The sequence below is a fragment of the Mytilus edulis genome, chromosome 14 (genome assembly GCF_963676685.1).
Source record: "Mytilus edulis chromosome 14, xbMytEdul2.2, whole genome shotgun sequence".
In the NCBI taxonomy this organism is placed as follows: Eukaryota; Metazoa; Mollusca; class Bivalvia; order Mytilida; family Mytilidae; genus Mytilus; species Mytilus edulis.
The window spans coordinates 59624742-59647668 of NC_092357.1; the positions used below are offsets into that span (position 1 = coordinate 59624742).

The 22927-nt window shown below is 32.4% G+C and overlaps 1 protein-coding gene and 1 long non-coding RNA gene across 4 annotated transcripts in view; one reads left to right on the forward strand and one right to left on the reverse strand.

Moving 5' to 3' along the window:
* The window catches only part of LOC139503747 (uncharacterized), a 120207-nt gene that overhangs the window by 61181 nt on the left and 36099 nt on the right, over positions 1-22927 (reverse strand). For all 3 annotated transcript variants that reach the window (XM_071293592.1, XM_071293591.1, XM_071293593.1), the window contains exons 15-26: positions 18733-18831; positions 17922-17996; positions 16709-16775; positions 15390-15490; positions 10162-10227; positions 8992-9222; positions 7524-7606; positions 5436-5529; positions 4821-4889; positions 3904-4019; positions 1309-1375; positions 329-378 (exon numbers count right to left, since the gene is read on the reverse strand). In XM_071293592.1, the coding sequence (XP_071149693.1) occupies positions 329-378; positions 1309-1375; positions 3904-4019; positions 4821-4889; positions 5436-5529; positions 7524-7606; positions 8992-9222; positions 10162-10227; positions 15390-15490; positions 16709-16775; positions 17922-17996; positions 18733-18831 (1118 nt within the window). The remainder of the gene's footprint in view (positions 1-328; positions 379-1308; positions 1376-3903; positions 4020-4820; positions 4890-5435; positions 5530-7523; positions 7607-8991; positions 9223-10161; positions 10228-15389; positions 15491-16708; positions 16776-17921; positions 17997-18732; positions 18832-22927) is intronic.
* Positions 10599-13020, forward strand: LOC139502633 (uncharacterized). Its single transcript, XR_011658902.1, has 3 exons — positions 10599-11143; positions 11884-11952; positions 12715-13020. It is a non-coding gene; the product is annotated as an uncharacterized lncRNA (long non-coding RNA).

The following is a 22927-nucleotide window of genomic DNA, read 5'->3' on the forward strand; positions in this document are numbered from 1 at the left end:
AGTTCAGTGGACCCTATAATTGGGGTAAAAATCTAATTTGGTATTTAAATTAGAAAGATCATACCATAGGGAATATGTGTACTACGTTTCAAGATGATTGGATTTCAACTTCATCAAAAACTTTTACCTGAAACTCGCAGTATCATTTTCTAAGTTCAGTGGATTGTGTTACTGAGGGTTCAACGTCAAATAATAACATAATTTTTTAAAAACGTTAAAGTGACCTACAGTTTAAAATAAAACTGGGGAAAGGGGAGTGGGGAGGGGGGTTAAGTCTTAGGCAACAATATTTAACAAGTAAGAATGTGCCCAACTAAATTGTACTTACCAAGGTTTGATTCTATGGTTGTAAGCTAAAGGTGTTTCTCTGACTTCATCCTGCAAAACAAAATTCAAGCATGAAACTTTCCAAACAAATTTCTGACAGATCTGACAAGTTAACATCATGGTTGAGTTGCTGACCAAATATAAAGTCCTTTTCATACTCATATATAATTAATATTTGAGAAACTATTTGTTGAACAAACTGATGGATGGACAAGGTGAACGTAATAGAGCCTCCACTTTAACCCTTTCACTGACGAATCCGTACTTGGATTCACATTTCAGACAGCTGACGATGAGTCCCGGTTTTCTAGGATTGGAATACCACTTTTATATTTCCAGCTCATAACCTTGCAATCAAGAGTTATCTTTCTTTGTTTGAATACCAGGATGAAAGTGTAAATAGGGTGCTTCTGTTTGTTGAAAACTGTGTCAAAATCAAATAAAATCAAATGAAATTTTGGAATTTGAAATAAGGGAACTTTTTTTTTAAGAATATGGAAGAATTGAAGCCAGACTTGTATACTTTTTTTTTTACATAAAATGCTGTTTTATGTACAAAAACATTTGGAATGGACGTCATCAGTGTCAGGAATTTGTTCAGCCTTATTGAATTTTTCAACCTTTTGACATTTTGGGTTAAAAAGTCGAATTTTGAGAATTTCATCCAAATATGAAAAAATTTGGTGTTGATAATAAAATTGAGAATGGAAATGAGGAATATGTCAAAGAGACAACCTAACCAAAGAACAGACAACAGCCAAAGGCCACAAATGGGTCTTCAATGCAGTGAGAAAATTTCGCTTCAAGAGGTGGTCCTCAGCTTGACCATAAATAAAATAGTGCACTAGTTCATTGAAAATGGATGTCTCACTAAACTCCAAAACATAACTGAACTAAAATTTAAACCATACAAGACTAACAAAGAAGAGAGGCTTCTGACTTTGGACAGGCGCAAAAATGCATCGGAATTAAGAATCTTACCTTGAATTCTTGTCTTGTAATTCTTTCTAAGTAATTCTTTGGGAAATAACTTGTCAATGGAATGGTACTGTAAAAAATAATATGCATCAAATGTCAAATTAATAATAAAAGCTAACATGCAAAATCTTAGTCTAAATTACACTAGATTCAATTATTTAATGGACACAAAACACACTATGTGTTATTCATATGAATACAGTTGAAAATCTGAATTTAAAGCTAACAAAACAACATTTTCAATAATCTTGATGAATTCTATATCAGATTTTCAATAAGATGTCTTTAAAGTGAAACAAACTGATTGAAATATTCTTAAACTTACTTCATTCAACCAAAATAAAATTAAGAGTTGTAGCAAATCCCTCTGTCTTATGCAAAATTAGTTTGTAGGGAAAGTTCTTTCTGGCACATTCATTTTGAGTTATAGCCCTCATATGTCAACAGTATGGCATTCTCGCTCTTACCCTAAACCTTATATAGCATTAGTTCTTCACCTTGTACATTAGCATAAATTTAGTACATATCCAGATACACTGCTGATTCATATTAGTAAATTTTGTTTGAACAGATTAAGTTCATAACCATATTTTTACAAATTTAAAGAAAAAAATAATTTGTTTTTTTGACAAAACTAAATATGGTGTAAAATAAAATAGCAATCAAGTCAATATTTCTCCTCAACATTGAAAAGTAAAGTAATGTTAAATAGATACATCAACATTTCTGATTAAATATAAAAGCTTGAAGAAACATTTATAAATATGCAACACTTATATAATTTTGCAACTTTTAAAACTATTCTTAACAACTGTAAATTCAGAAATTATTGCTTGCATTTATTATTGCAATTTTTTCATTTAAAACTACAATGTGATTTAATGTTTGGGACATCAAGAAAAATCCTGTTGAATTTCATATAAAAGAATTCAAAATGGGAGTTTAAATCAGAGCTATTATAACCCTGTCGCTATTTTTGCAATAATAATTAAAATATCACAGCAATTTCTGGATTTACAGTAATTTCACAATTTCTAACACTATACTAAACTACTAACCACCATTTAAACATTAAAGACATGCATCTTACCTCTTAATCAAATGAATTAATCCTTGAAAACAATAGATTATTATATTTAAAATAAACAGTTCTATATTTTATATCTAAAAATTGTTGAAATCCAAAAATATTATATTTTACAATAGATTATTAACTGATTTCAAGAAGAAAACCAGTCTTCTCAGTCTATTTATTCTTAAACTAAATATCAAACTTTTTTTAAACTACACCTTGCTTTTACAAGCAATAAATGCTATAAAAATTATTCTTGTAATTTGAATAAAATATTAAAACAAATATATACATTTATTAGTTCACTATCAAAATTAAGACTGTAATGTATCCCCACCCAACCCACATTCCTAAACAAGACGTACTAGTAATACAGTGAGTTTAAATTTACCATGCAAATCTCATCAACTATTTCAAATTCAAAACAAGAATTTGTCCCAAGAACACAGATGCCCCACTCACACTATCATTTTCTATGTTCAGTGGACCGTGAAATTGGGGTAAAAACTCTAATTTGGCATTAAAATTAGAAAGATCATATCATAGAAAACAAGTGTACTAAGTTGTAAGTTGATTGGACTTCATCAAAAACAACCTCGACCAAAAACTTTAATCTGAAGCGGGACAAACGAACAGACGGACGAACGAATGGATGGACGGACGGACGGACGAATGAACCGACGGACGAACAGACCCATAGACCAGAAAACATAATGCCCCTCTACTATCGTAGAAAATTACAAACGACAGTGAACCATAAACATGATACATAATTATCATCAGTACTATATCCCTAAAAGGATATCTCAGGTATGAAGGGTTCTTATGATAAAACATCAAAAGCAGTTACAATATATAACAACAGCAGTTTAGGGATTGCTGCAGTAATTAAAATCAACAAAAAAAACATATTTCAGTACCTTTTTTCTACAATATATTTGAACCAAGTGTAGTTCTGACATTTCATATCAAAATAACATTTATAAATCTATCGATTACAATTAGATATTTAAACTGATTGATCGTTTTGACTGATAGGTGTCTGTCAATCACTTTATCTGATTTAAGCCACAAAGAAACATTTAAATGCATGTAATCTAATATTCTGATCAGTTGTTTACTAATACATTTCAATTATACCATGTGCTATGATGTACGTGAAGTAACTACAGTAACTGTACGTATTAAGAAAAATATAGAATACTTTTGTCTGACATGGATCAAAAGAATACTGAAAAATATGAAAATGTTTAGTGCTTTTATTATTGTGATTGAGGAATATTGGAAAAATATTAAATCTAGTAATTGTTATTTCTGGAAATGCTGAACACAAATAAATCTATCAAAATTTAAAATGTATTTTATTTTTATTTTTGCAATTATAAAACATCAAAACAAATTTCTGAATTTATAATGCATATTGTACAAGGTATTGCAAAGTTAAGTTTTGCTAAAATTGAGGATGGAAGCTGCAAATACTTGATTTGATGAGCTAAATTAACGGACTTGACTGTATTAGAACTCACCAGATATGATTCTGAAATCCTATCAGTATATCTCCTCTAATGTTGGCAAAACACAGGCCATGCATAGGTTCACCAAACCCCATCTCACGGATCAACTGGTTGTGACGATTCCAAATCTGTACAATAACAAATCATTTATATACTTAGATATGTCTGAAGGTAAATTGTTGATCAGAATCCTTAAGAGTCTTCCAATGTATAAAATAAACATTAAGATTGGGGAAATTTGGAAAAAAATAAAATGGTAATTTTTAAGTACTATAACGCAACTTATTTTCTCAGATATTTTATTTTGCTTTCAGCCCATACCAGCCCATTTGAGGCTAATTATTTATTTGATTGATGTAGTTAAATAAGGAAAGTTTTACATATATGAGATGATTTATATTCGCATAATTATTCTATTCATGAATATCATGAATAAATTAAATTGCCACAAAAATGAGTTGTTTACTGTGAAGGAATCTTACAATAAAATAGATATTCTAATGCAACAACGTTTGTAACGCTCATTTTGATTGGATAACGTCACTTTTTTACATGGCATCAATTGACATGTTTTTTTCTAATCACAATGGTCAAAATTTCTAAACACAATGAGTTTCAATTGTAACAGTTTTCTGAACACCATCACTGAACTGAGTTTCCATTATAATAGTATCTGACGTATCTACAAAAAATTGTATGACGTCCAATATCACTGTACTAGTATACATATTTTTTAGGGGCCAGCTGAAGGACACCTACAGGTGCGGAAATTCTCGCTACATTGAAGACCCATTGGTGGCCTTCGGCTGTTGTCTGCTCTATGGTCGGGTTGTTGTCGCTTTGACACATTCCCCATTTCCTTTCTCAATTTTATTATCAATGACAAAATACCCTATCTTTACTTATTCCATCATCTCTCATTGACTTACCTTAATATAACCATCTTCACTAGCAGTAGCAAACAATCCTAGTAGAGGACATTTATCAATAGCAGTTATCTAAAAATAAAAAGAAATCATTCAATGTGTTTATCTACAAAACCCTTAATCTTTTATCTACAAACACGAGTGTTGAAAAAGGGGAAACAAGAATGTGTCAATAATACATGGATGTCCCACTCGCATTATTACTTTCTATGTTCAGTAGACAATGAAATTGGGGTGAAACAAGAATGTGTCCCTAGTATATGGATGCCCCACTCACACTATTACTTTCTACGTTCAGTGGACCATAAAATTGGGGTCAAAAATCTAATTTGGCATTAAAATTAAAAAGATCATAACATAGGGAACAGGTGTACTAAGTTTCAAGTTGATTGGACTTCAACTTTATCAAAAACTACCTCGACCAAAAACTTTCACCAAAAGCTTTAACCTGAAGCGGGACGGACAGACGGTACAACAAATGAACGAACACACAGACCAGAAAACATAATGCCCATAAATGGGGCATAAAAATTTTCCTTCCTTTGTTTTGGTGTGTTGTGTTTTGTAGAATTCATAAAGATGTTCAGAGTGGCCTTTAACATGATAATATATACTAACATGTTCTGTGTGATCTTCATCCTGTGTGTGTTGAAGTGTTGTGATCTGTATTTCTTTACTTTCCTGTCCATCCAATCTATACATGTGTAACTTTCTGTTAAACAAATTATATGTAGGTTAAATAACAGAAAAAAATCACATGTGGGCATAAAAAAGTTTGGACACCAGCGGGAATCATAGTAGAACAAATGATTGTCGCTTATATAATTTTCTCTGGTTGATCGATTTTTTTTTCATTCAATGTATGAAGTATACATTGATAAATGTATTATTGTCAATGTTGTTTTAGTTTAAACATATTTATTTAAACATATTTATTTATAGTGGATTGGGAAACAAGTTTTGCAACTTACATTAATCCCTTTCCACTTTGCGGGTGCGAGTACTGCCTTGTAGCGGCATTAGCCAGCTCTTTTTCGAAATCTACAAGGGTGTCTTTAACGTGCAAGAGATATGGCTCTGTCTTAACACGGGTCAGCCATTTATCATCCCCTTCTGACGGACTATCATCGTTTCCTCAAGACCATACTCGCAAATGGTGTCAAGGGAGAGCTGAAAATTCAGTCTCTGAAATTTTCATCCCAGACGGGAATCGAACTAGGAACCTTTGTGTTAGTAGTCCAATGCACAAAACACTACACCACGGCTCTCACAATGTTGTTTTATGAATGCAATTATTTTTTTATTTTCAAATATATGGAATATATATATCACATTCATAAATTTTTAACAATTTTATATAAAATTTGAATAAAACATAGGTTATAATTAAATAAATTAAAAATTTTGTGTTACTATCATCATGATCATTAAAGTGAATGAAAATGTCAAAAGTTGTTAATAAAATTGAATTTGTTGAACAGTGCTAACTTTAAAGAATCTGTTTATCAGGTACGCACAAGTGGTTACAAGAGCGCAATTATTCGTAATGCATTTTCCATAGGGTACCACTGGAGTTCCGTATTTTTTTTCTTGAAGACTACACAAACTAGGGGAAATCGGGTGGCAGTTCCTGTTAGTACAAATGCCAGTGTTGCATTACAACCAAAAAAAAAATATAGGGTCATGCGGCTCAAATTGACTTAAAATGCAGTTGAAAAAAATCGTCTACTTTTTTCGCTTAATGAAAAAGGCATATTTTTAATGGCTCCGACGTGCAGAAATTGAAGATATTTTCTATACTTCGTAAAATGTGAATATGATTTTCGGCAATTTTTAAACCTAATTGGATAAGCTTTTGATTAAATGTAATTCCAATCCTGTATCAACCAATCAGAAGCCGTATAGGATTCTATTCTGAGTACCATCTTGGGATAATAAACTTGCCGGTAAAATGTAAACAAATAATTGCGCTCTTGTAACCAAGTGGTGTTTACTGGTTTGTTTACAGTGCATCATTACTGGTACTCATCATTTGTTGACAGTCCGTCTGTTATGTAAGCAAACATGATTTTTATTACTATTACTGTTTCAAATATCAACTGTTTAATGATGAAATATATCAACAAGTAATTAATTGTTTATTCCATTCCAGTTTTCTAATTCTTTTAAATGGTTGATTAAATGCAGAGACAAACACAACTTTAGGTGCATCATTATTGGTTCCTCAGGGATAAAACTTACCCCTTGTCTGAATCATCAGATGTGGACACACTTATTGTGTTCTCATGCATACATATGTGTTCTGGCATCTACACATCACTACATAATACTTACCCCTTGTCTGAATCATCAGATGTGGACACACTTATTGTGTTCTCATGCATACATATGTGTTCTGGCATCTACACATCACTACATAATACTTACCCCTTGTCTGAATCATCAGATGTGGACACACTTATTGTGTTCTCATGCATACATATGTGTTCTGGCATCTACACATCACTACATAATACTTACCCCTTGTCTGAATCATCAGATGTGGACACACTTATTGTGTTCTCATGCATACATATGTGTTCTGGCATCTACACATCACTACATAATACTTACCCCTTGTCTGAATCATCAGATGTGGACACACTTATTGTGTTCTCATACATACATATGTGTTCTGGCATCTACACATCACTACATAATACTTACCCCTTGTCTGAATCATCAGATGTGGACACACTTATTGTGTTCTCATACATACATATGTGTTCTGGCATCCCAACACATGGTATCTAGAAAGATAAAAAAATCAATAGACCACTTTGGAGTTTGTCCGTCACCGGAGAAAACTCTTCAATTATGTGCGCCTTTATGACGTCATTTACCAGATAGAGGGGACAACCTGTATCCCTGCACTATAAACGTTTATCAAGCGTCTTAGTGATTGTCATTGTGCAGGATAAACTAGAAACAATATTTGTTCTGTAGGTACTTAATAATAATTTCCTAACGAATGGAGTGCTGAAAGACAATTATGAATATTCAATTAGCAGAATAAATGGTGCAATATATAGCTTTATAGTTTTCCAACCACTTGCTCAACATTAGAACGGAAGAGATGACATGATCCCCCTAAACGCACCAATGATGTTCACTAAAACAAAAGTTTTTGACAGAAATGCATCGAACTCAAAAGTTGTCTATTCTGTTATTTATGTTTTTAGTATTTTAAGAAAATTCCGCACCTGGAGGCGGCTTCAACTGGCCCTTTAACAAAAAGTGTACCAGTTCACTGAAAAATGACATCATACTTAATTGAAAAAAAAGTCATTTACCAATTAAATCTTTTACTTTTGTAAAATTTTTAACAGGAATAATGCAGGAGTTTTATCTGCTGACCCAGTCAATAACAAGAATGTGTCCATAGTACACGGATGCCCCACTCACACTATCATTTTCCATGTTCAGTGGACCGTGAAATTAGGATAAAAACTTTAATTTGGCATTAACATTAGAAAGATCATATCATAGGGAACATGTCTACTAAGTTTCAAGTAGATTGGATTTCAACTTCATCAAAAACTACTTTGACCAAAAACTTTAACCTGAAGCAGGACAGACGAATGAATAAACGATAGAACGAACGGAAGCACAGACCAGAAAACATAATGCCCCTCTACTATTGTAGGTGGGGCATAAAAATCATCATTTGAAATTAGCTGTGGAAATTCCAATTTTGATTACATTAGGGTACAAGCTGATAATTGGCTCTTTTAGCAAGATGAAAATCATAGATTCATGACCAAATTTTATCCTTCCAAATGTTCAGACCCAGTGGGAGAGTCAATCACTGGGAGGGATGAAATTATTAGGGTGCGACCAGATTGGAACTTGTGACAATGTATTTTATCTGAATTCTATAAATTCAGAAATTATTAAAACAAGAATGGACAAAAATGCAAGGACAATTATTGTGATTTTTAAGAAAATCTGCATACAAATACTGTGGTTTCATTTTAATTCTTTGGATACCAAATTTGATACATTTCATGGATACAGGTGAACCACAAATTCAATTGTTCAATAAATTACAAATTTTCTATAGTCTTTGTATGCATAGAGTAGCAAAACCATGAATTTACATTACCTTATCCAGATGTCTGGCATGCATTCATACCTTTATCAAAAGCTGTATAAAAATACTATCAAACAATTCATTAGCTTTGACACCAATCTCCCAGATTTTGATGAAAAGATCGTCACCACCGGTTGCCAATTTCCTATTGGTCTCAAGTAGTTTGAAACCGGTCATACCAATATCGGTAGCACCTTCCATACAGGTGATGGTACCTACATGGGCTTGGACATTTTTAATCATCACACACTGTTCAGCTTCCAATAAACAAATCTGAAAAGTGAAGAAAGCATTTAGGTTAGAAACAAGAATCTTATTATCTTCTTAATATAATAATATTCTTTGGATACCAATTTTCATGGATTATGTGGGTATAAAGGTAATCCACAAATTCAAATGTTCAACGAAATACAAATTTTCTAAAGGAATGTGTGCAGTCTGTGCCAAAACAACGAAATTAAATATCCAAGAAAATGCAAGTTATTCTCAAACCTCAAAAATTGGTACCCATGAAAATAAATGAATACACAGTACTATTCAAATATCAATCATATTCAAGCTAAAAAATCTATTTTGTTAAAATTTTAACCAAAAAAATAGATTTTTCTCTCCCTTTAACGATTCTTAAAACATAGAGACCCATTGATAAAGTGAAAGACAAAAAAAAATTAATTAAATACTCTAAAATTTGGAAATAAATGTGTGCAATCAGCATGCGATTCCTTGATCACTGGCAAAAATGTAAAGTCTAAAATGCATTTGCAGAAATTTTATGGCGGAAAATAACTACTGAAATCATACAGGCAAATTTTCATTTTCCTGAAACTGATTATGTCATCGTCTTTGCATCAACTAAACACATCACAATAATTTTTTAAATTACAGTTAATAGTTTTCATTATTTTAGTTTGTAATTTTCCTTGAAAATCATGAGCATTTTTACATTACAGCTAATTTCCTAATGCATGTAGAGCAAGACTTTAGTTAGCATGCTTGCTTTGCTTGTATATTGTACAATTGTAAGTGGGATAATATCCAAACAAATTCAAATATAATGTATACAGGTTTATATATGCCTATACATATTATTTGAAGATGTCAATCTTAATTACAAAGCTTGGGTAAACGTTTTTACAAACAAAATAAGCAAGCCAACCAAAGTTTTTCTCTACAAGCATTAGGAAATTAGCTCTAAAAACATTTCTACATTACCTGACCATTACGCATCCCTCCCAGAATAACTGTATCTGTGACCATGACCTCTTCCTTCTCATAAGCCTGTCATAAACATTAATAATGATCAATTAGATAATTTCAATTAACATTTCTAAATAAATACAATGTTATAAAAGGACATATTTCAGGACCAGTACAACTTGATGCCCCCTTAATTTGAACATAACTTGTTGTGTGTGGTAATAAGCATTGTGCATAAGTTTCATATTATTTGGTTCATTGTGTCTAAGTTTCATATCATTTGGTTCATTGTGTATAAGTTTCATATCATTTGGTTCATTGTGTATAAGTTTCATATCATTTGGTTCATTGTGTATAAGTTCCATATCATTTGGTTCATTGTGTATAAGTTCAATATAAGTTTCATATCATTTGGTTCATTGTGTATAAGTTTCATATCATTTGGTTCATTGTGTATAAGTTTCATATGGGACAATACCCCTAATGCGCCTTGAAATGAGGAACACAAAAGTCACGTGTAAACAAAAAATCTCTGTGTAGTGATATTTGACACATTTCTATGATAAACAAATGACTGAGCTGAACCATTAGTGTTAATTTAGAAAGTAGGGGAACACAGAATAAATGTGTAAAAACCATGGAGCTATTAAATGTGTTCAAAGTATTAAAATTTCAAAGAACTTATTGTGTTAAAAATGGGATTTTTTACCATGAGGAGCCACATCACAAAAGGATTCTCGGGGTTTGCTAAATTACGGAAAAATGAATCACACTTCGTACCCCGAAAATTTAACCACATATGTAAAAATGTCTCAGCTTCGAAACAAGCCATCATACATATACAAGTTTACGATATGGGCTGAGCAACAGAAGAAAACGTTACCATTACGGCCTATGGAGAAACAATTGCGCATATTGCCCCATCTTCTAAGACAAGATCCAGAGATATCTTAAGATAATTTCACCTTGTACACCACAGAAAATTGTGAAAATGATGGTTAGTAGTTTTTTATTTATACCTAGTTATCATAAATGATTTAAGATAAATATTATTGATAAAGAACAGCAAAAATTCAATGAATTTTTCGCTTTTAAAATCGTTACTGGCACGGGGCTGAACACTTTTTTTAGGCACAATCATAACTTTGTTTACCCCGAGAGATCCGAAAGGAATTGTTTATTCAATTGAAAAAGGCAGGAAAACTTACATGTAATATGAATTAATTGTAAGTAAACATGACACAATATAGTCTTTGTTATGTAATTATCACTCTGGTCTGCAGGAATAGCTGATAATCAAGGGAGATAACACACTTCACACAAGTAAAGTGAGATACATCATCACATGCTTTTATACAATGATTTGACCGTGGTCAGTAGATATCATATGCAAATAAACAGAAAAAGACCTTGTACATGTATTAAGAAAATCATGTTTTACTATTGTTAATGCACACGAGCAAACACAAGATATTGTCATTTCTCAGTGAAAAAGGGGGAGGGCCAATCCTCTTGAAAACAACATTGCTATTCAACTACATGTATTAAGCTAGTTAGCTACTACCCATTGCTTCTAATATAAACAGTTTAAATGAAGGTGGCTAAGCCACAAGGGAGAGGCATTTTTCTTTCTTTGTGATAAAACTTTCAAGAATTAGATTTTTCTCTCTCGATAATACTTATGTACTTAAATTAAATGATAACACAGCCTGAGTAAAAAAATTTGTCTTATTTCAGTTCCAGACATATCATTACTATCAAACATGAGATGGCAAACAAAAGGTTTTAAAAAGTCCTGAATAACTGGTAAGCATTTTGATTTATTAGGTAAGCTCTAAATTATTTATTTATGGTATTTGTGCAAATGAAATTACAGTTGGTATGTTATAAATATGCTTATATGAAAACTGTTGCTATGGTCTTGCTATTAAATGAAAAGGCTTGGTTACTGATCTTTTCGACTCAACATTTCGAGTTAAATCTTGCGGCAACTGATTCTCATGTAACACTGCAAACTCTATTTAGCACTATTTTGATCTGTCGTTATTTAATGACGCCATAATACGTGTGATGTCACAATGTTTCCTATAATACCTCATGTGGATTTCTCACTGAGAAAGGATTTTAACTAAAATACATGTAAAAAGCCTTTTTTTCTCAAATAGAATTATGTGAATGGACAAGTTTTGAAAATTTGCACTTCATTGCACTCTAATTACATAATAAGAATGACTTTCCCAGTAGTTTTGAAAGGGTTTTCATAGTATTATGTACCAGATGTCTATTAGTAAGAATAGTTATTTTGGTGTTTTTTTTTTATGAAATTTACATTTTTGCATAATTTCTCTGTCAAAATGCACTTTAAGACACAGGAAAATGTTATGGAATGCTTTAACAGGGTCTGTATATTGTAATTTAAGGTTATCATCAGAAGTTTTGTCCTTGTTTTGACTAGTAAAGGTATACTGGAAGAAATTAATTATACATACACGTGTATTAAAAATAAATGAATATAGCGATAAAAGTGTCATTGCCATATAGTGCTGAAACGACTTTATTTTTTTTCAGAAATGGACAAAAATACACAGATTTATTCAGAATGTCATACCGATGAAGATCACCTAAAAATATTTGGAAAAATCAGAACTATGGATTTCAATATGGGACAATACCCCTAATGCGCCTTGAAATGAGGAACACAAAAGTCACGTGTAAACAAAAAATCTCTGTGTAGTGATATTTGACACATTTCTATGATAAACAAATGACTGAGCTGAACCATTAGTGTTAATTTAGAAAGTAGGGGAACACAGAATAAATGTGTAAAAACCATGGAGCTATTAAATGTGTTCAAAGTATTAAAATTTCAAAGAACTTATTGTGTTAAAAATGGGATTTTTTACCATGAGGAGCCACATCGCAAAAGGATTCTCGGGGTTTGCTAAATTACGGAAAAATGAATCACACTTCGTACCCCGAAAATTTAACCACATATGTAAAAATGTCTCAGCTTCGAAACAAGCCATCATACATATACAAGTTTACGATATGGGCTGAGCAACAGAAGAAAACGTTACCATTACGGCCTATGGAGAAACAATTGCGCATATTGCCCCATATCATTTGGTTCATTGTGTATAAGTTTCATATCATTTGGTTCATTGTGTATAAGTTTCATATCATTTGGTTCGCCAAACTGAAGTTATTTTGATATACATGTACATTGTTCATTGAAGTCAAAAGGAGAAACTAGAGGCTCTAAAGAGCCTGTGTCGCTCACCTTGGTATATGTGAATATTAAACAAAGGACGCAGATAGATTCATGAAAAATTGTGTTTTGGTGATGGTGAAGTGTTTGTACATCTTACTTTACTGAACATTCTTGCTGCTTACAATTATCTTTATCTATAATGAACTTGGCCAAGTAGTTTCAGTGGAAAATGTTAGTAAAAATTTACAAATTTTATGAAAATTTTAAAAAATTGACTATAAAGGACAATAACTCCTTAGGGGGTCAATTGACCATTTCAGTCACGTTGACTTATTTGTAAATCTTACTTTTCTGAACATTATTGCTGTTTACAGATTATCTCTATCTATAATAGTATTCAAGATAATAACAAAAAACAGCAAAATTTCCTTAAAATTACCAATTCAGGGGCAGCAACCTAACAACCAGTTGTCCAATTCATCTGAAAATTTTAGAGCAGATAGATCTGGACTTGATAAACAATTTCTTCCACTGTAAGATTTGCTCTAAATGCTTTGGTTTTTAAGTTATAAGCCCAAAACTGCATTTTACCCCTATGTTCTATTTTTTAGCCATGGCGGCCATCTTGGTTGGTTGGCTGGGTCACTGGACACAATTTTTAAACTAGATACCCCAATGATGATTGTGGCCAAGTTTGATTTTATTTGGCCCAGTAGTTTCAGAGGAGAAGATTTTTGTAAAAGATAACTAAGATTTACGAAAAAAAATGGTTAAAAATTGACTATAAAGGACAATAACTCCTAAAGGGGTCAACTGACCATTTTGGACCTGTTGACTTATTTGTAAATCTTACTTTCCTAAACATTTTTTCTATTTACAGTTTATCTCTATCTATAATAATATTCAAGAAAATAACCAAAAATAGCAAAAATTTCCTTAAAATTACCAATTCAGGGGCAGCAACCTAACAAAGGGTTGTCCGATTCATCTGAAAATTTCAGGACAGTTAGATCTTGACCTAATAAACAACTTTAATCCATGTCAAATTTGCTCTAATTGCTTTGGTTTTTGAGTTATAAGCCAAAAACTGCATTTTACCCCTATGTTCTATTTTTAGCCATGGCGGCCATCTTGGTTGGTTGTGCGGGTCACCGGACACAATTTTTAAACAAGATACCCTAATTATGATTTTGGCCATATTTGGTTAATTTGGCCCAGTAGTTTCAGAGGAGAAGATTTTTGTAAAAGATAACTAAGATTTACGAAAAATGGTTAAAAATTGGCTATAAAGGGCAATAACTCCTAAAGGGGTCAACTGACCATTTTGGACCTGTTGACTTATTTGTAAATCTTACTTTGTTTAACATTTTTTCTTTTTACAGTTTATATGTATCTATAATAATATTCAAGATAATAACCAAAAACAGCAAAAATTTTCTTAAAATTACCAATTCAGGGGCAGCAACCTAACAACGGGTTGTCCGATTCATCTGAAAATTTCAAGGCAGTTAGATCTTGACCTGATAAACAATTTTACCCCGGTAAGATTTGCTCTAAATGCTTTGGTTTTTGAGTTTTAAGCCAAAAACTGCATTTTACCCCCATGTTCTATTTTTAGCCATGGCGGCCATCTTGGTTTGTTGGCGGGGTCACCGAACACAATTTTTAAATTAGATACCCCAATGATGATTGTAACCAAGTTTAGTTGAAATTAACCCAGTAGTTTCATAGGAGAAGATTTTTGTAAAAGTTAACGACGGACGCCGGACGCCGGACGCCAAGTGATGAGAAAAGCTCACTTGGCCCTTTGGGCCAGGTGAGCTAAAAATGAGATATAATAATTATCAAAAAATTAAGTTTGAAATAAGAATATTGTTCATTTCTACCCAATTAAAACTTTATAATCAGTTCACTACTGCCATGCTATTTTTTGCACAGTATCATTTTCTTGAATTTTTTTTTGTTAATGAAACTTTTAAGATTTATATTTCTCAAAAGTATTTCTAGCATCAGATTATTATAAGCTACTTACAAGAGTTAACTGAACAATCTGTAAGACTTCTTCATCAGATGTTTGTGGGATCCATACTTCTACTGCTCTACAGGGGTTGGTATCACAATTAAATAACAACACTGAAAATAACAACAAAATTTTCTTTTCAATGTACATTTAACTGTGGATTCATTTTAATTCAGGGAATAAAATAGGGTCTTTGTTGAAATGATTTCAATTCATAAACAATTTAAATGAAAGAAAAAAAATACATTTATATGATTAGAGATAAATTTTAAATTGGAGGATAAAAGCAATATTGAAACAGTGTATGGAATTTTTTTTTGCTACAATGTACCTATATATTGTATATGTCAATTATCTCCCTTTAAAATTAAACGCTACATTCTATAAAAGTCTGTCCCCAAGTCAGGAGACACCAATATAGCTGTTGATGTTTGTTGCTGCATACCATATATTTTAGTTTATAATTTTTTATCGCTATTTTGTGCATTTTTCCTTTGATCTTTTTTTGTGAAAATTTTCATATCATGCTACTCGCTTGAGATCGAAAAATTATCGCTAGAAACTAAGGAGTCACGTGGCATTGCTAATGAAATTGACATGAAATTGACAACGTCGTCATAGGTAATATAGCGATAAACAGATTATCATTGGTCATCTCAACTCAATTGCTTTTCTCGCTTTCGCCGTACCGGCTCAAGGTCAATTGGTCTGCAGTGGAGAGTTGTCTCATTGGAAATCATACTAAATCTTCTAATTTTTATAATGAATTCGTTAAGTTCCACCAGTTGTTTGCAGTGTGATCTGTAATTACATACTGTGAATTCATTTATTTTCGTGGGTATCAATTTTCCTAGATTGGTGATAACTTGCATATTTGTGGATATTTGATTTTTGATTTTGTGGTTTTGACAATCTTTGTATACAAAGTCTAATGAAAATGGGTTATTCATTGAAAGGAGTAGGTCCGGTAAGGAACGATTTTGGCCTCAAATTTCAGTTTCATCTGACGAAAGATTTTGACCACTTTTTAAATACTTAAGTGTCTATTTCATATGATGCATTGTATTGTCAAAAAGAGCCCATATTTATGTAGCAGAACCTTTCTACTATCCAATAAATGACTAAAAGATTACATTTTAACAATTATGTAAAACTGCTATATTTTGGGGCCAAAAAGGGGTCTTACTGCACCTACTCCTTTGTGTTTCACCTGTATCCACGAAACCCACAAAAATTGGTATCCAATTAAATAATAATGAATTCACAGTCTGCTCAAAAGAAGCTTTTTTCATGATCAAATTTTACATAGTAAAAACTGAACCTTCTCATACCTTCTCCATTCTGTAATACTGAGTGAAGTCTGTTATTCTCTCGACTGTAAGCAAAGCATGACAGTACCTGAAATTAAACAGATTAGTGATCAAACAGAAAGGATAACTATTTGATCATCTTAATCATACCAACAATGTAGGTCCAAAAAAAAGTGAAAATAATTCTACATGTAGAACGGTCTGTGTAACTCAATAAAATACCTCCTCTCTTCTACTATTTGTTAGATCAAAGTTATTCTAAGTTAAGGATGTTTGCTTGTCATGTTTTGGAATTTTTTTGCTCTTTTGGTTCTTTGAATAATCCCCTATCAATATATACTAGTGTTTAGAAAAGCTTGTTATTTTGAAACTGAGTATCGAACCTCCTTAAGGAGAATGATTAACAAGAATGTGTCCTCAGTACACGAATGCCCCACTCGCACTATCATTTTCCATGTTCAGTGGACCGTGAAATTGGGGTAAAAACTCTAATTTGGCATTAAAATTAGAAAGATCATATCATAGGGAACATGTGTACTAAGTTTGAAGTCGATTGGACTTCAACTTCATCAAAAACTACCTTGACCAAAAACTTTAACCTGGAGCGGGACAGAAGGACGAACAGACGCACAGACCAGAAAACATAATGCCCCTCTACTATCGTAGGTGGGGCATAAAAATAAAAACAATTCAACATGCAAAAATGTCTGCGTTATTCCATCAAAAATGTATGTGGGTCGGAAGCAAGACTTTCAAAATCCCATTTTTATTTGATTATGCATAATGGTAGATGCATACTGAAACAAGAATGTGTCCATAGTACACGGATGCCCCACTCGCACTATCATTTTCTATGTTCAGTGGACCGCGAAATTTGGGGGAAATCTCCAATGATGCATTAAAATTAGAAAGATCATCCCATAGGGAACATGTGTACTAAGTTTCAAGTTGATTGGACTTCAACTTCATCAAAAACTACCTCAACCAAAAACTTTAACCAAGACTTTAACCTGAAGCAAGACAGATGGACGAACTATCAAACGGACGCACATACCGAATAACATAATGCCCTACGTAGGGCATTAAAAGGGGAGTTGAAAATAAATTATGTGCTGTACAAAAATAATTCTACATGTAGAACTGAGTCTTTGTGGCTCAACAAAATATCACCTTGCTTCAAATTTTGTTTATAGCCCAAATAAGAATAAACTTTTGTGATTCATTACATACATACCTGGAAAGTTGGCATTGGATAGATAATAGTCAGTGTTGCCCCGGTAACAGGAGAAAACAATCTTACAGAGCCATCCTGTAAAATTTTAAAAAGTATAATCATTTTCATTGGTACCAAATATTGTGGATAACGGGAAACTTGCATGTTTTGGGGCATCTATTTTTATGGTTTTGTTGAATTCTACATACAAACAGAAAATTCATTGTTTGTTGAACATTTGATTTTGTGGTTCATTTGTAACCACGAAATCCAAAAAAATGGTATTCAACGAATAATAATGAGCCAACAGAAGTTATTTTACTTATGCCTATATACTATGTTTATTGCAAATGAAATGTCTGTCTGTAGTAAAGAACCTACAGATTAATTAAATACAGTTCATTTTCAGATGTTTTATTTTCAATAGGATGACCATCTTACTGACACACAAAGTTTCTTATTTTTTAATGGTACATAAATGTTTTTAAACTTTGATTATTCATTCAAAGTTATACATGAATAAATTTGCTTTTTCAAAAAGCTCAACGATTTTTCAAAACAAAAATGTGCATAAAAATAACTTCTCATTGTGCAATTATATTTAAACAATTGGGGCTGTTCAGAAATATAATACCAGGAAAAATGGCAAGCACTTTCTTAAACACAAACCGCCCATAAAATAAAATTTCATTTTACTTTTTTTACATTCTAACAAAAAATGCTTGGGTAAACTACGAACAATTAATTAATTTGGGTGCCATCTCTTCCTCCATGAGCGCTAAACTTTTCATCTAAGAACATGCTTAAATTGTATAACTTTGCACATTCTTACCTCAGTAGAAGCAATGATCCTGCTAGGATGACCTTTGACTCCTGAACTTAGCTGTAACTTGTAAACAGATGATTCTACTGGAGCAAAGAGGTTATAAAACTGTAAAAAGAGAGAATAAATGTTAGTCTAACATGACGTCCTTCAAACGCTTTGAGTAAACACCTGTGGCTATCGCTCAGGGTAAAATATTTGGCATAAAGGGCCAACCTGTGGTAAAATCACAATATATTCATCTTTCTAAAGAGGCAACCTGTAGTAAAATCACAATATATTCATCGGCTTAAAGGGGCAACCCGTGGTAAAATCACAATATATTCATTGGATTAAAGGGGCATCCCATGGTAAAATCACAATATATTCATCGGCTTAAAGAGACAACCCTTGGTAAAATCATGATATATTCATTGGATTAAAGGGGCATCCTGTAGTAAAATCACAATATATTCATCGGCTTAAAGGGACAACCCTTGGTAAAATCATGATATATTCATTGGCTTAAAGGGACAACCCTTGGTAAAATCATGATATATTCATTGGCTTAAAGGGACAACCCGTGGTAAAATCATGATATATTCATTAGATTAAAGGGGCATCCCGTGGTAAAATCACAATATATTCATTGGCTTAAAGGGGCAACCCGTGGTAAGATCACAATATATTCATTAGATTAAAGGGGCATCCCATGGTAAAATCACAATATATTCATTGGCTTAAAGGGGCAACCCTTGGTAAAATCACAATATATTCATTGGATTAAAGGGGCATCCCGTGGTAAAATCACGATATATTCATTGGCTTAAAGGGGCAACCTGTGGTAAAATCACAATATATTCATTATATTAAAGGGGCATCCCGTGGTAAAATCACGATATATTCATTGGATTAAAGGGGCATCCCATGGTAAAATCACAATATATTCATCGGCTTAAAGGGACAACCCGTGGTAAAATCATGATATATTCATCGGCTTAAAGGGACAACCCGTGGTAAAATCATGATATATTCATCGGCTTAAAGGAACAACCCGTGGTAAAATCACAATATATTCATCGGCTTAAAGGAACAACCCGTGGTAAAATCACAATATATTCATTAGATTAAAGGGGCATCCCATGGTAAAATCACAATATATTCATCGGCTTAAAGGGGCAACCCGTGGTAAAATCACAATATATTCATTAGATTAAAGGGGCATCCCGTGGTAAAATCACGATATATTCATTGGATTAAAGGGGCATCCCATGGTAAAATCACAATATATTCATCGGCTTAAAGGGACAACCCGTGATAAAATCATGATATATTCATCGGCTTAAAGGGACAACCCGTGGTAAAATCATGATATATTCATCGGCTTAAAGGAACAACCCGTGGTAAAATCACAATATGGACCATAATTTGCTATTGGGCTCCGTTTCCTATAACTATAGAAAAGTGATAAAATGTGAATTACTGTAAGAAAAGTTGTAACTACATCTAAAGATGCCATTATTTTTATCAACATACAAGTGTATGCTACTCTTCCCTAGAAAAAAAATTGAAATTAACAAATTTCAAAGATTATATGACCGTATTTGTGTGTCGTTTCTCGTGTTACTTTTCGCGTCCGAAGTGCATAACGCTGACTAATTTATAGATAATCGTCACCGGCAAATTCGTAATTTTTGATTTAAAATAACAAAGAACATCGACCAATAAGAATAGTGAGAAGAAAATGCCGAGAACTATAAGTATTTCTGTAGCAGGTGTAAGAACACTGTCGTTATTTTGGTTTCCCATTTCGTAACGCACATTTTAGATGGTTTAATCTGCTTTGTTGTAAAAGAATTCTTTGCAACAATATGCAAATACGAACTCTCGCGAGATGTTCAAACAGGCAAATCAGAGATGATTTACATTCTTGTTTTGTTCTTCGTAATAATTAAGTTAGAAAATGACGTTATCGTTATGCGTTACATTTCACACGAAACAGAAGTCCATTTATTTATTAAAATTGTTTTTGTCGTTAAGTTCTAATCATTTCCGGTCATATGTGAAACATGTGACTAACATGTGATCACACCCTTACAGCCGGATATACGAAATACTAGGTCTAAACATTGTATTTGTTTCCAACGGTATGTAAGCAAACATAATCTGTAGGCTTGTTTCGTCTTGTTTAAAAAAGGAAAATACAATTTTCAAAGAGATTGTGCCGGGGGTCTATTATTTTTCCTATGTGCATAATGTTACATACGATCTTGTGTAAAAATGCCCAATGACTTGACAAAATCGATTTCAGATTTGACCGACGTTTTAACACACTTCGTTTCCCAATAACGATGTAAAGGGTCCTTGGAAAATTCAATCGAAATTACGTCTCCTATCATGGTGCCGATGTTCGTTGGATTGATTTAGCTTCAGCAGTAAATATTACTGGATATTTTAGGTGAATAAAGATAATTTAATAAAAAATACATGTTAATGTACCGTTACACTTGGAATGTACAAAGTTGGTATCTTTGTCACAATTTTTAATTAATTTTTTTTATTCATGTTCTGCAAACACTTATCAGAAACGCAATAAACTTGTCAAAGGAAAAGTAAACTTTTACCATGCATGACTTGAAAGGAAGTACTTTATTGATTTTAGCCCACTAAAGTAGGTTAAAATGTGGAAACCATGTAGATGGTGTACAGGTCTCAAATATCACATGGTGCCTATTTTAAAGATGCTAATTCCAAGTTAAAAGTTGTTTTCTTTACTGGATTTAAAGAATTTTACATTACCAATGATTTGGAATAAATTGTATATAACTGGAATTTCAAAACCAAATATAAATACATTTTTTTGGCTAAAACATCAAGATACAACGATTATGGTATCCTGTATCAATGAAGAAAATACGGAAATTCCTGAATAAATTGTACTAATTGTTTTCAAAACAAGCACATACTTAGGAGTTTTATAATACTGTTACATTTAAGATGGATTTTAAGAAAAAGTATACTGTTCAGATCATTTTAAGCAGATTTTGCAATAAAATAAAACTAAAAAAATGCTTTCGGTTTCTTATGGTTTCCTGTCGCGTTTAAAAAAAAACTTAAATTTAACATTGAAAATAGATTTTAAATATTAACATGAAGCAAGTAACACTAGTAATGGTGTTCATTTATGTCTTTTGAAATATATTGTGCAAAATAAAGAAAATAAAGATTGGTTTCCTGTTTTGTTTCCTGTCACGTAAACGATGAATCAAAATGTATTAATTTTTTCTCGAAAAACTCAATTGTTCCATTAATACTATTCTAACATCAACACAACCCACAGAATAAAAGTTAAAGTTTTAGAACTTATAAAAAAGGATACAAAAAGAAACCAAAGGCCGAATACCAAATTATGGTCCATATATTCATCGGCTTAAAGGAACAACCCGTGGTAAAATCACAATATATTCATCGGCTTAAAGGAACAACCCATGGTAAAATCACAATATATTCATCGGCTTAAAGGGACAACCCATGGTAAAATCATGATATATTCATCGGCTTAAAGGGACAACCCGTGGTAAAATCACAATATATTCATCGGCTTAAAGGAACAACCCGTGGTAAAATCACGATATATTCATCGGCTTAAAGGAACAACCCATGGTAAAATCACGATATATTCATCGGCTTAAAGGAACAACCCGTGGTAAAATCACGATATATTCATCGGCTTAAAGGAACAACCCGTGGTAAAATCATGATATATTCATTGGATTAAAGGGACAACCCATGGTAAAATCATGATATATTCATTGGATTAAAGGGACAACCTGTAGTAAAATCATGATATATTCATTGGATTAAAGGGACAACCTGTGGTAAAATCACGATATATTCATTAGATTAAAGGAACAACCCGTGGTAAAATCATGATATATTCATTGGATTAAAGGGACAACCTGTGGTAAAATCATGATATATTCATTGGATTAAAGGGACAACCCGTGGTAAAATCATGATATATTCATTGGATTAAAGGGACAACCTGTGGTAAAATCATGATATATTCATTGGATTAAAGGGACAACCTGTGGTAAAATCACGATATATTCATTAGATTAAAGGAACAACCCGTGGTAAAATCATGATATATTCATCGGATTAAAGGGACAACCCGTGGTAAAATCATGATATATTCATTGGATTAAAGGGACAACCTGTGGTA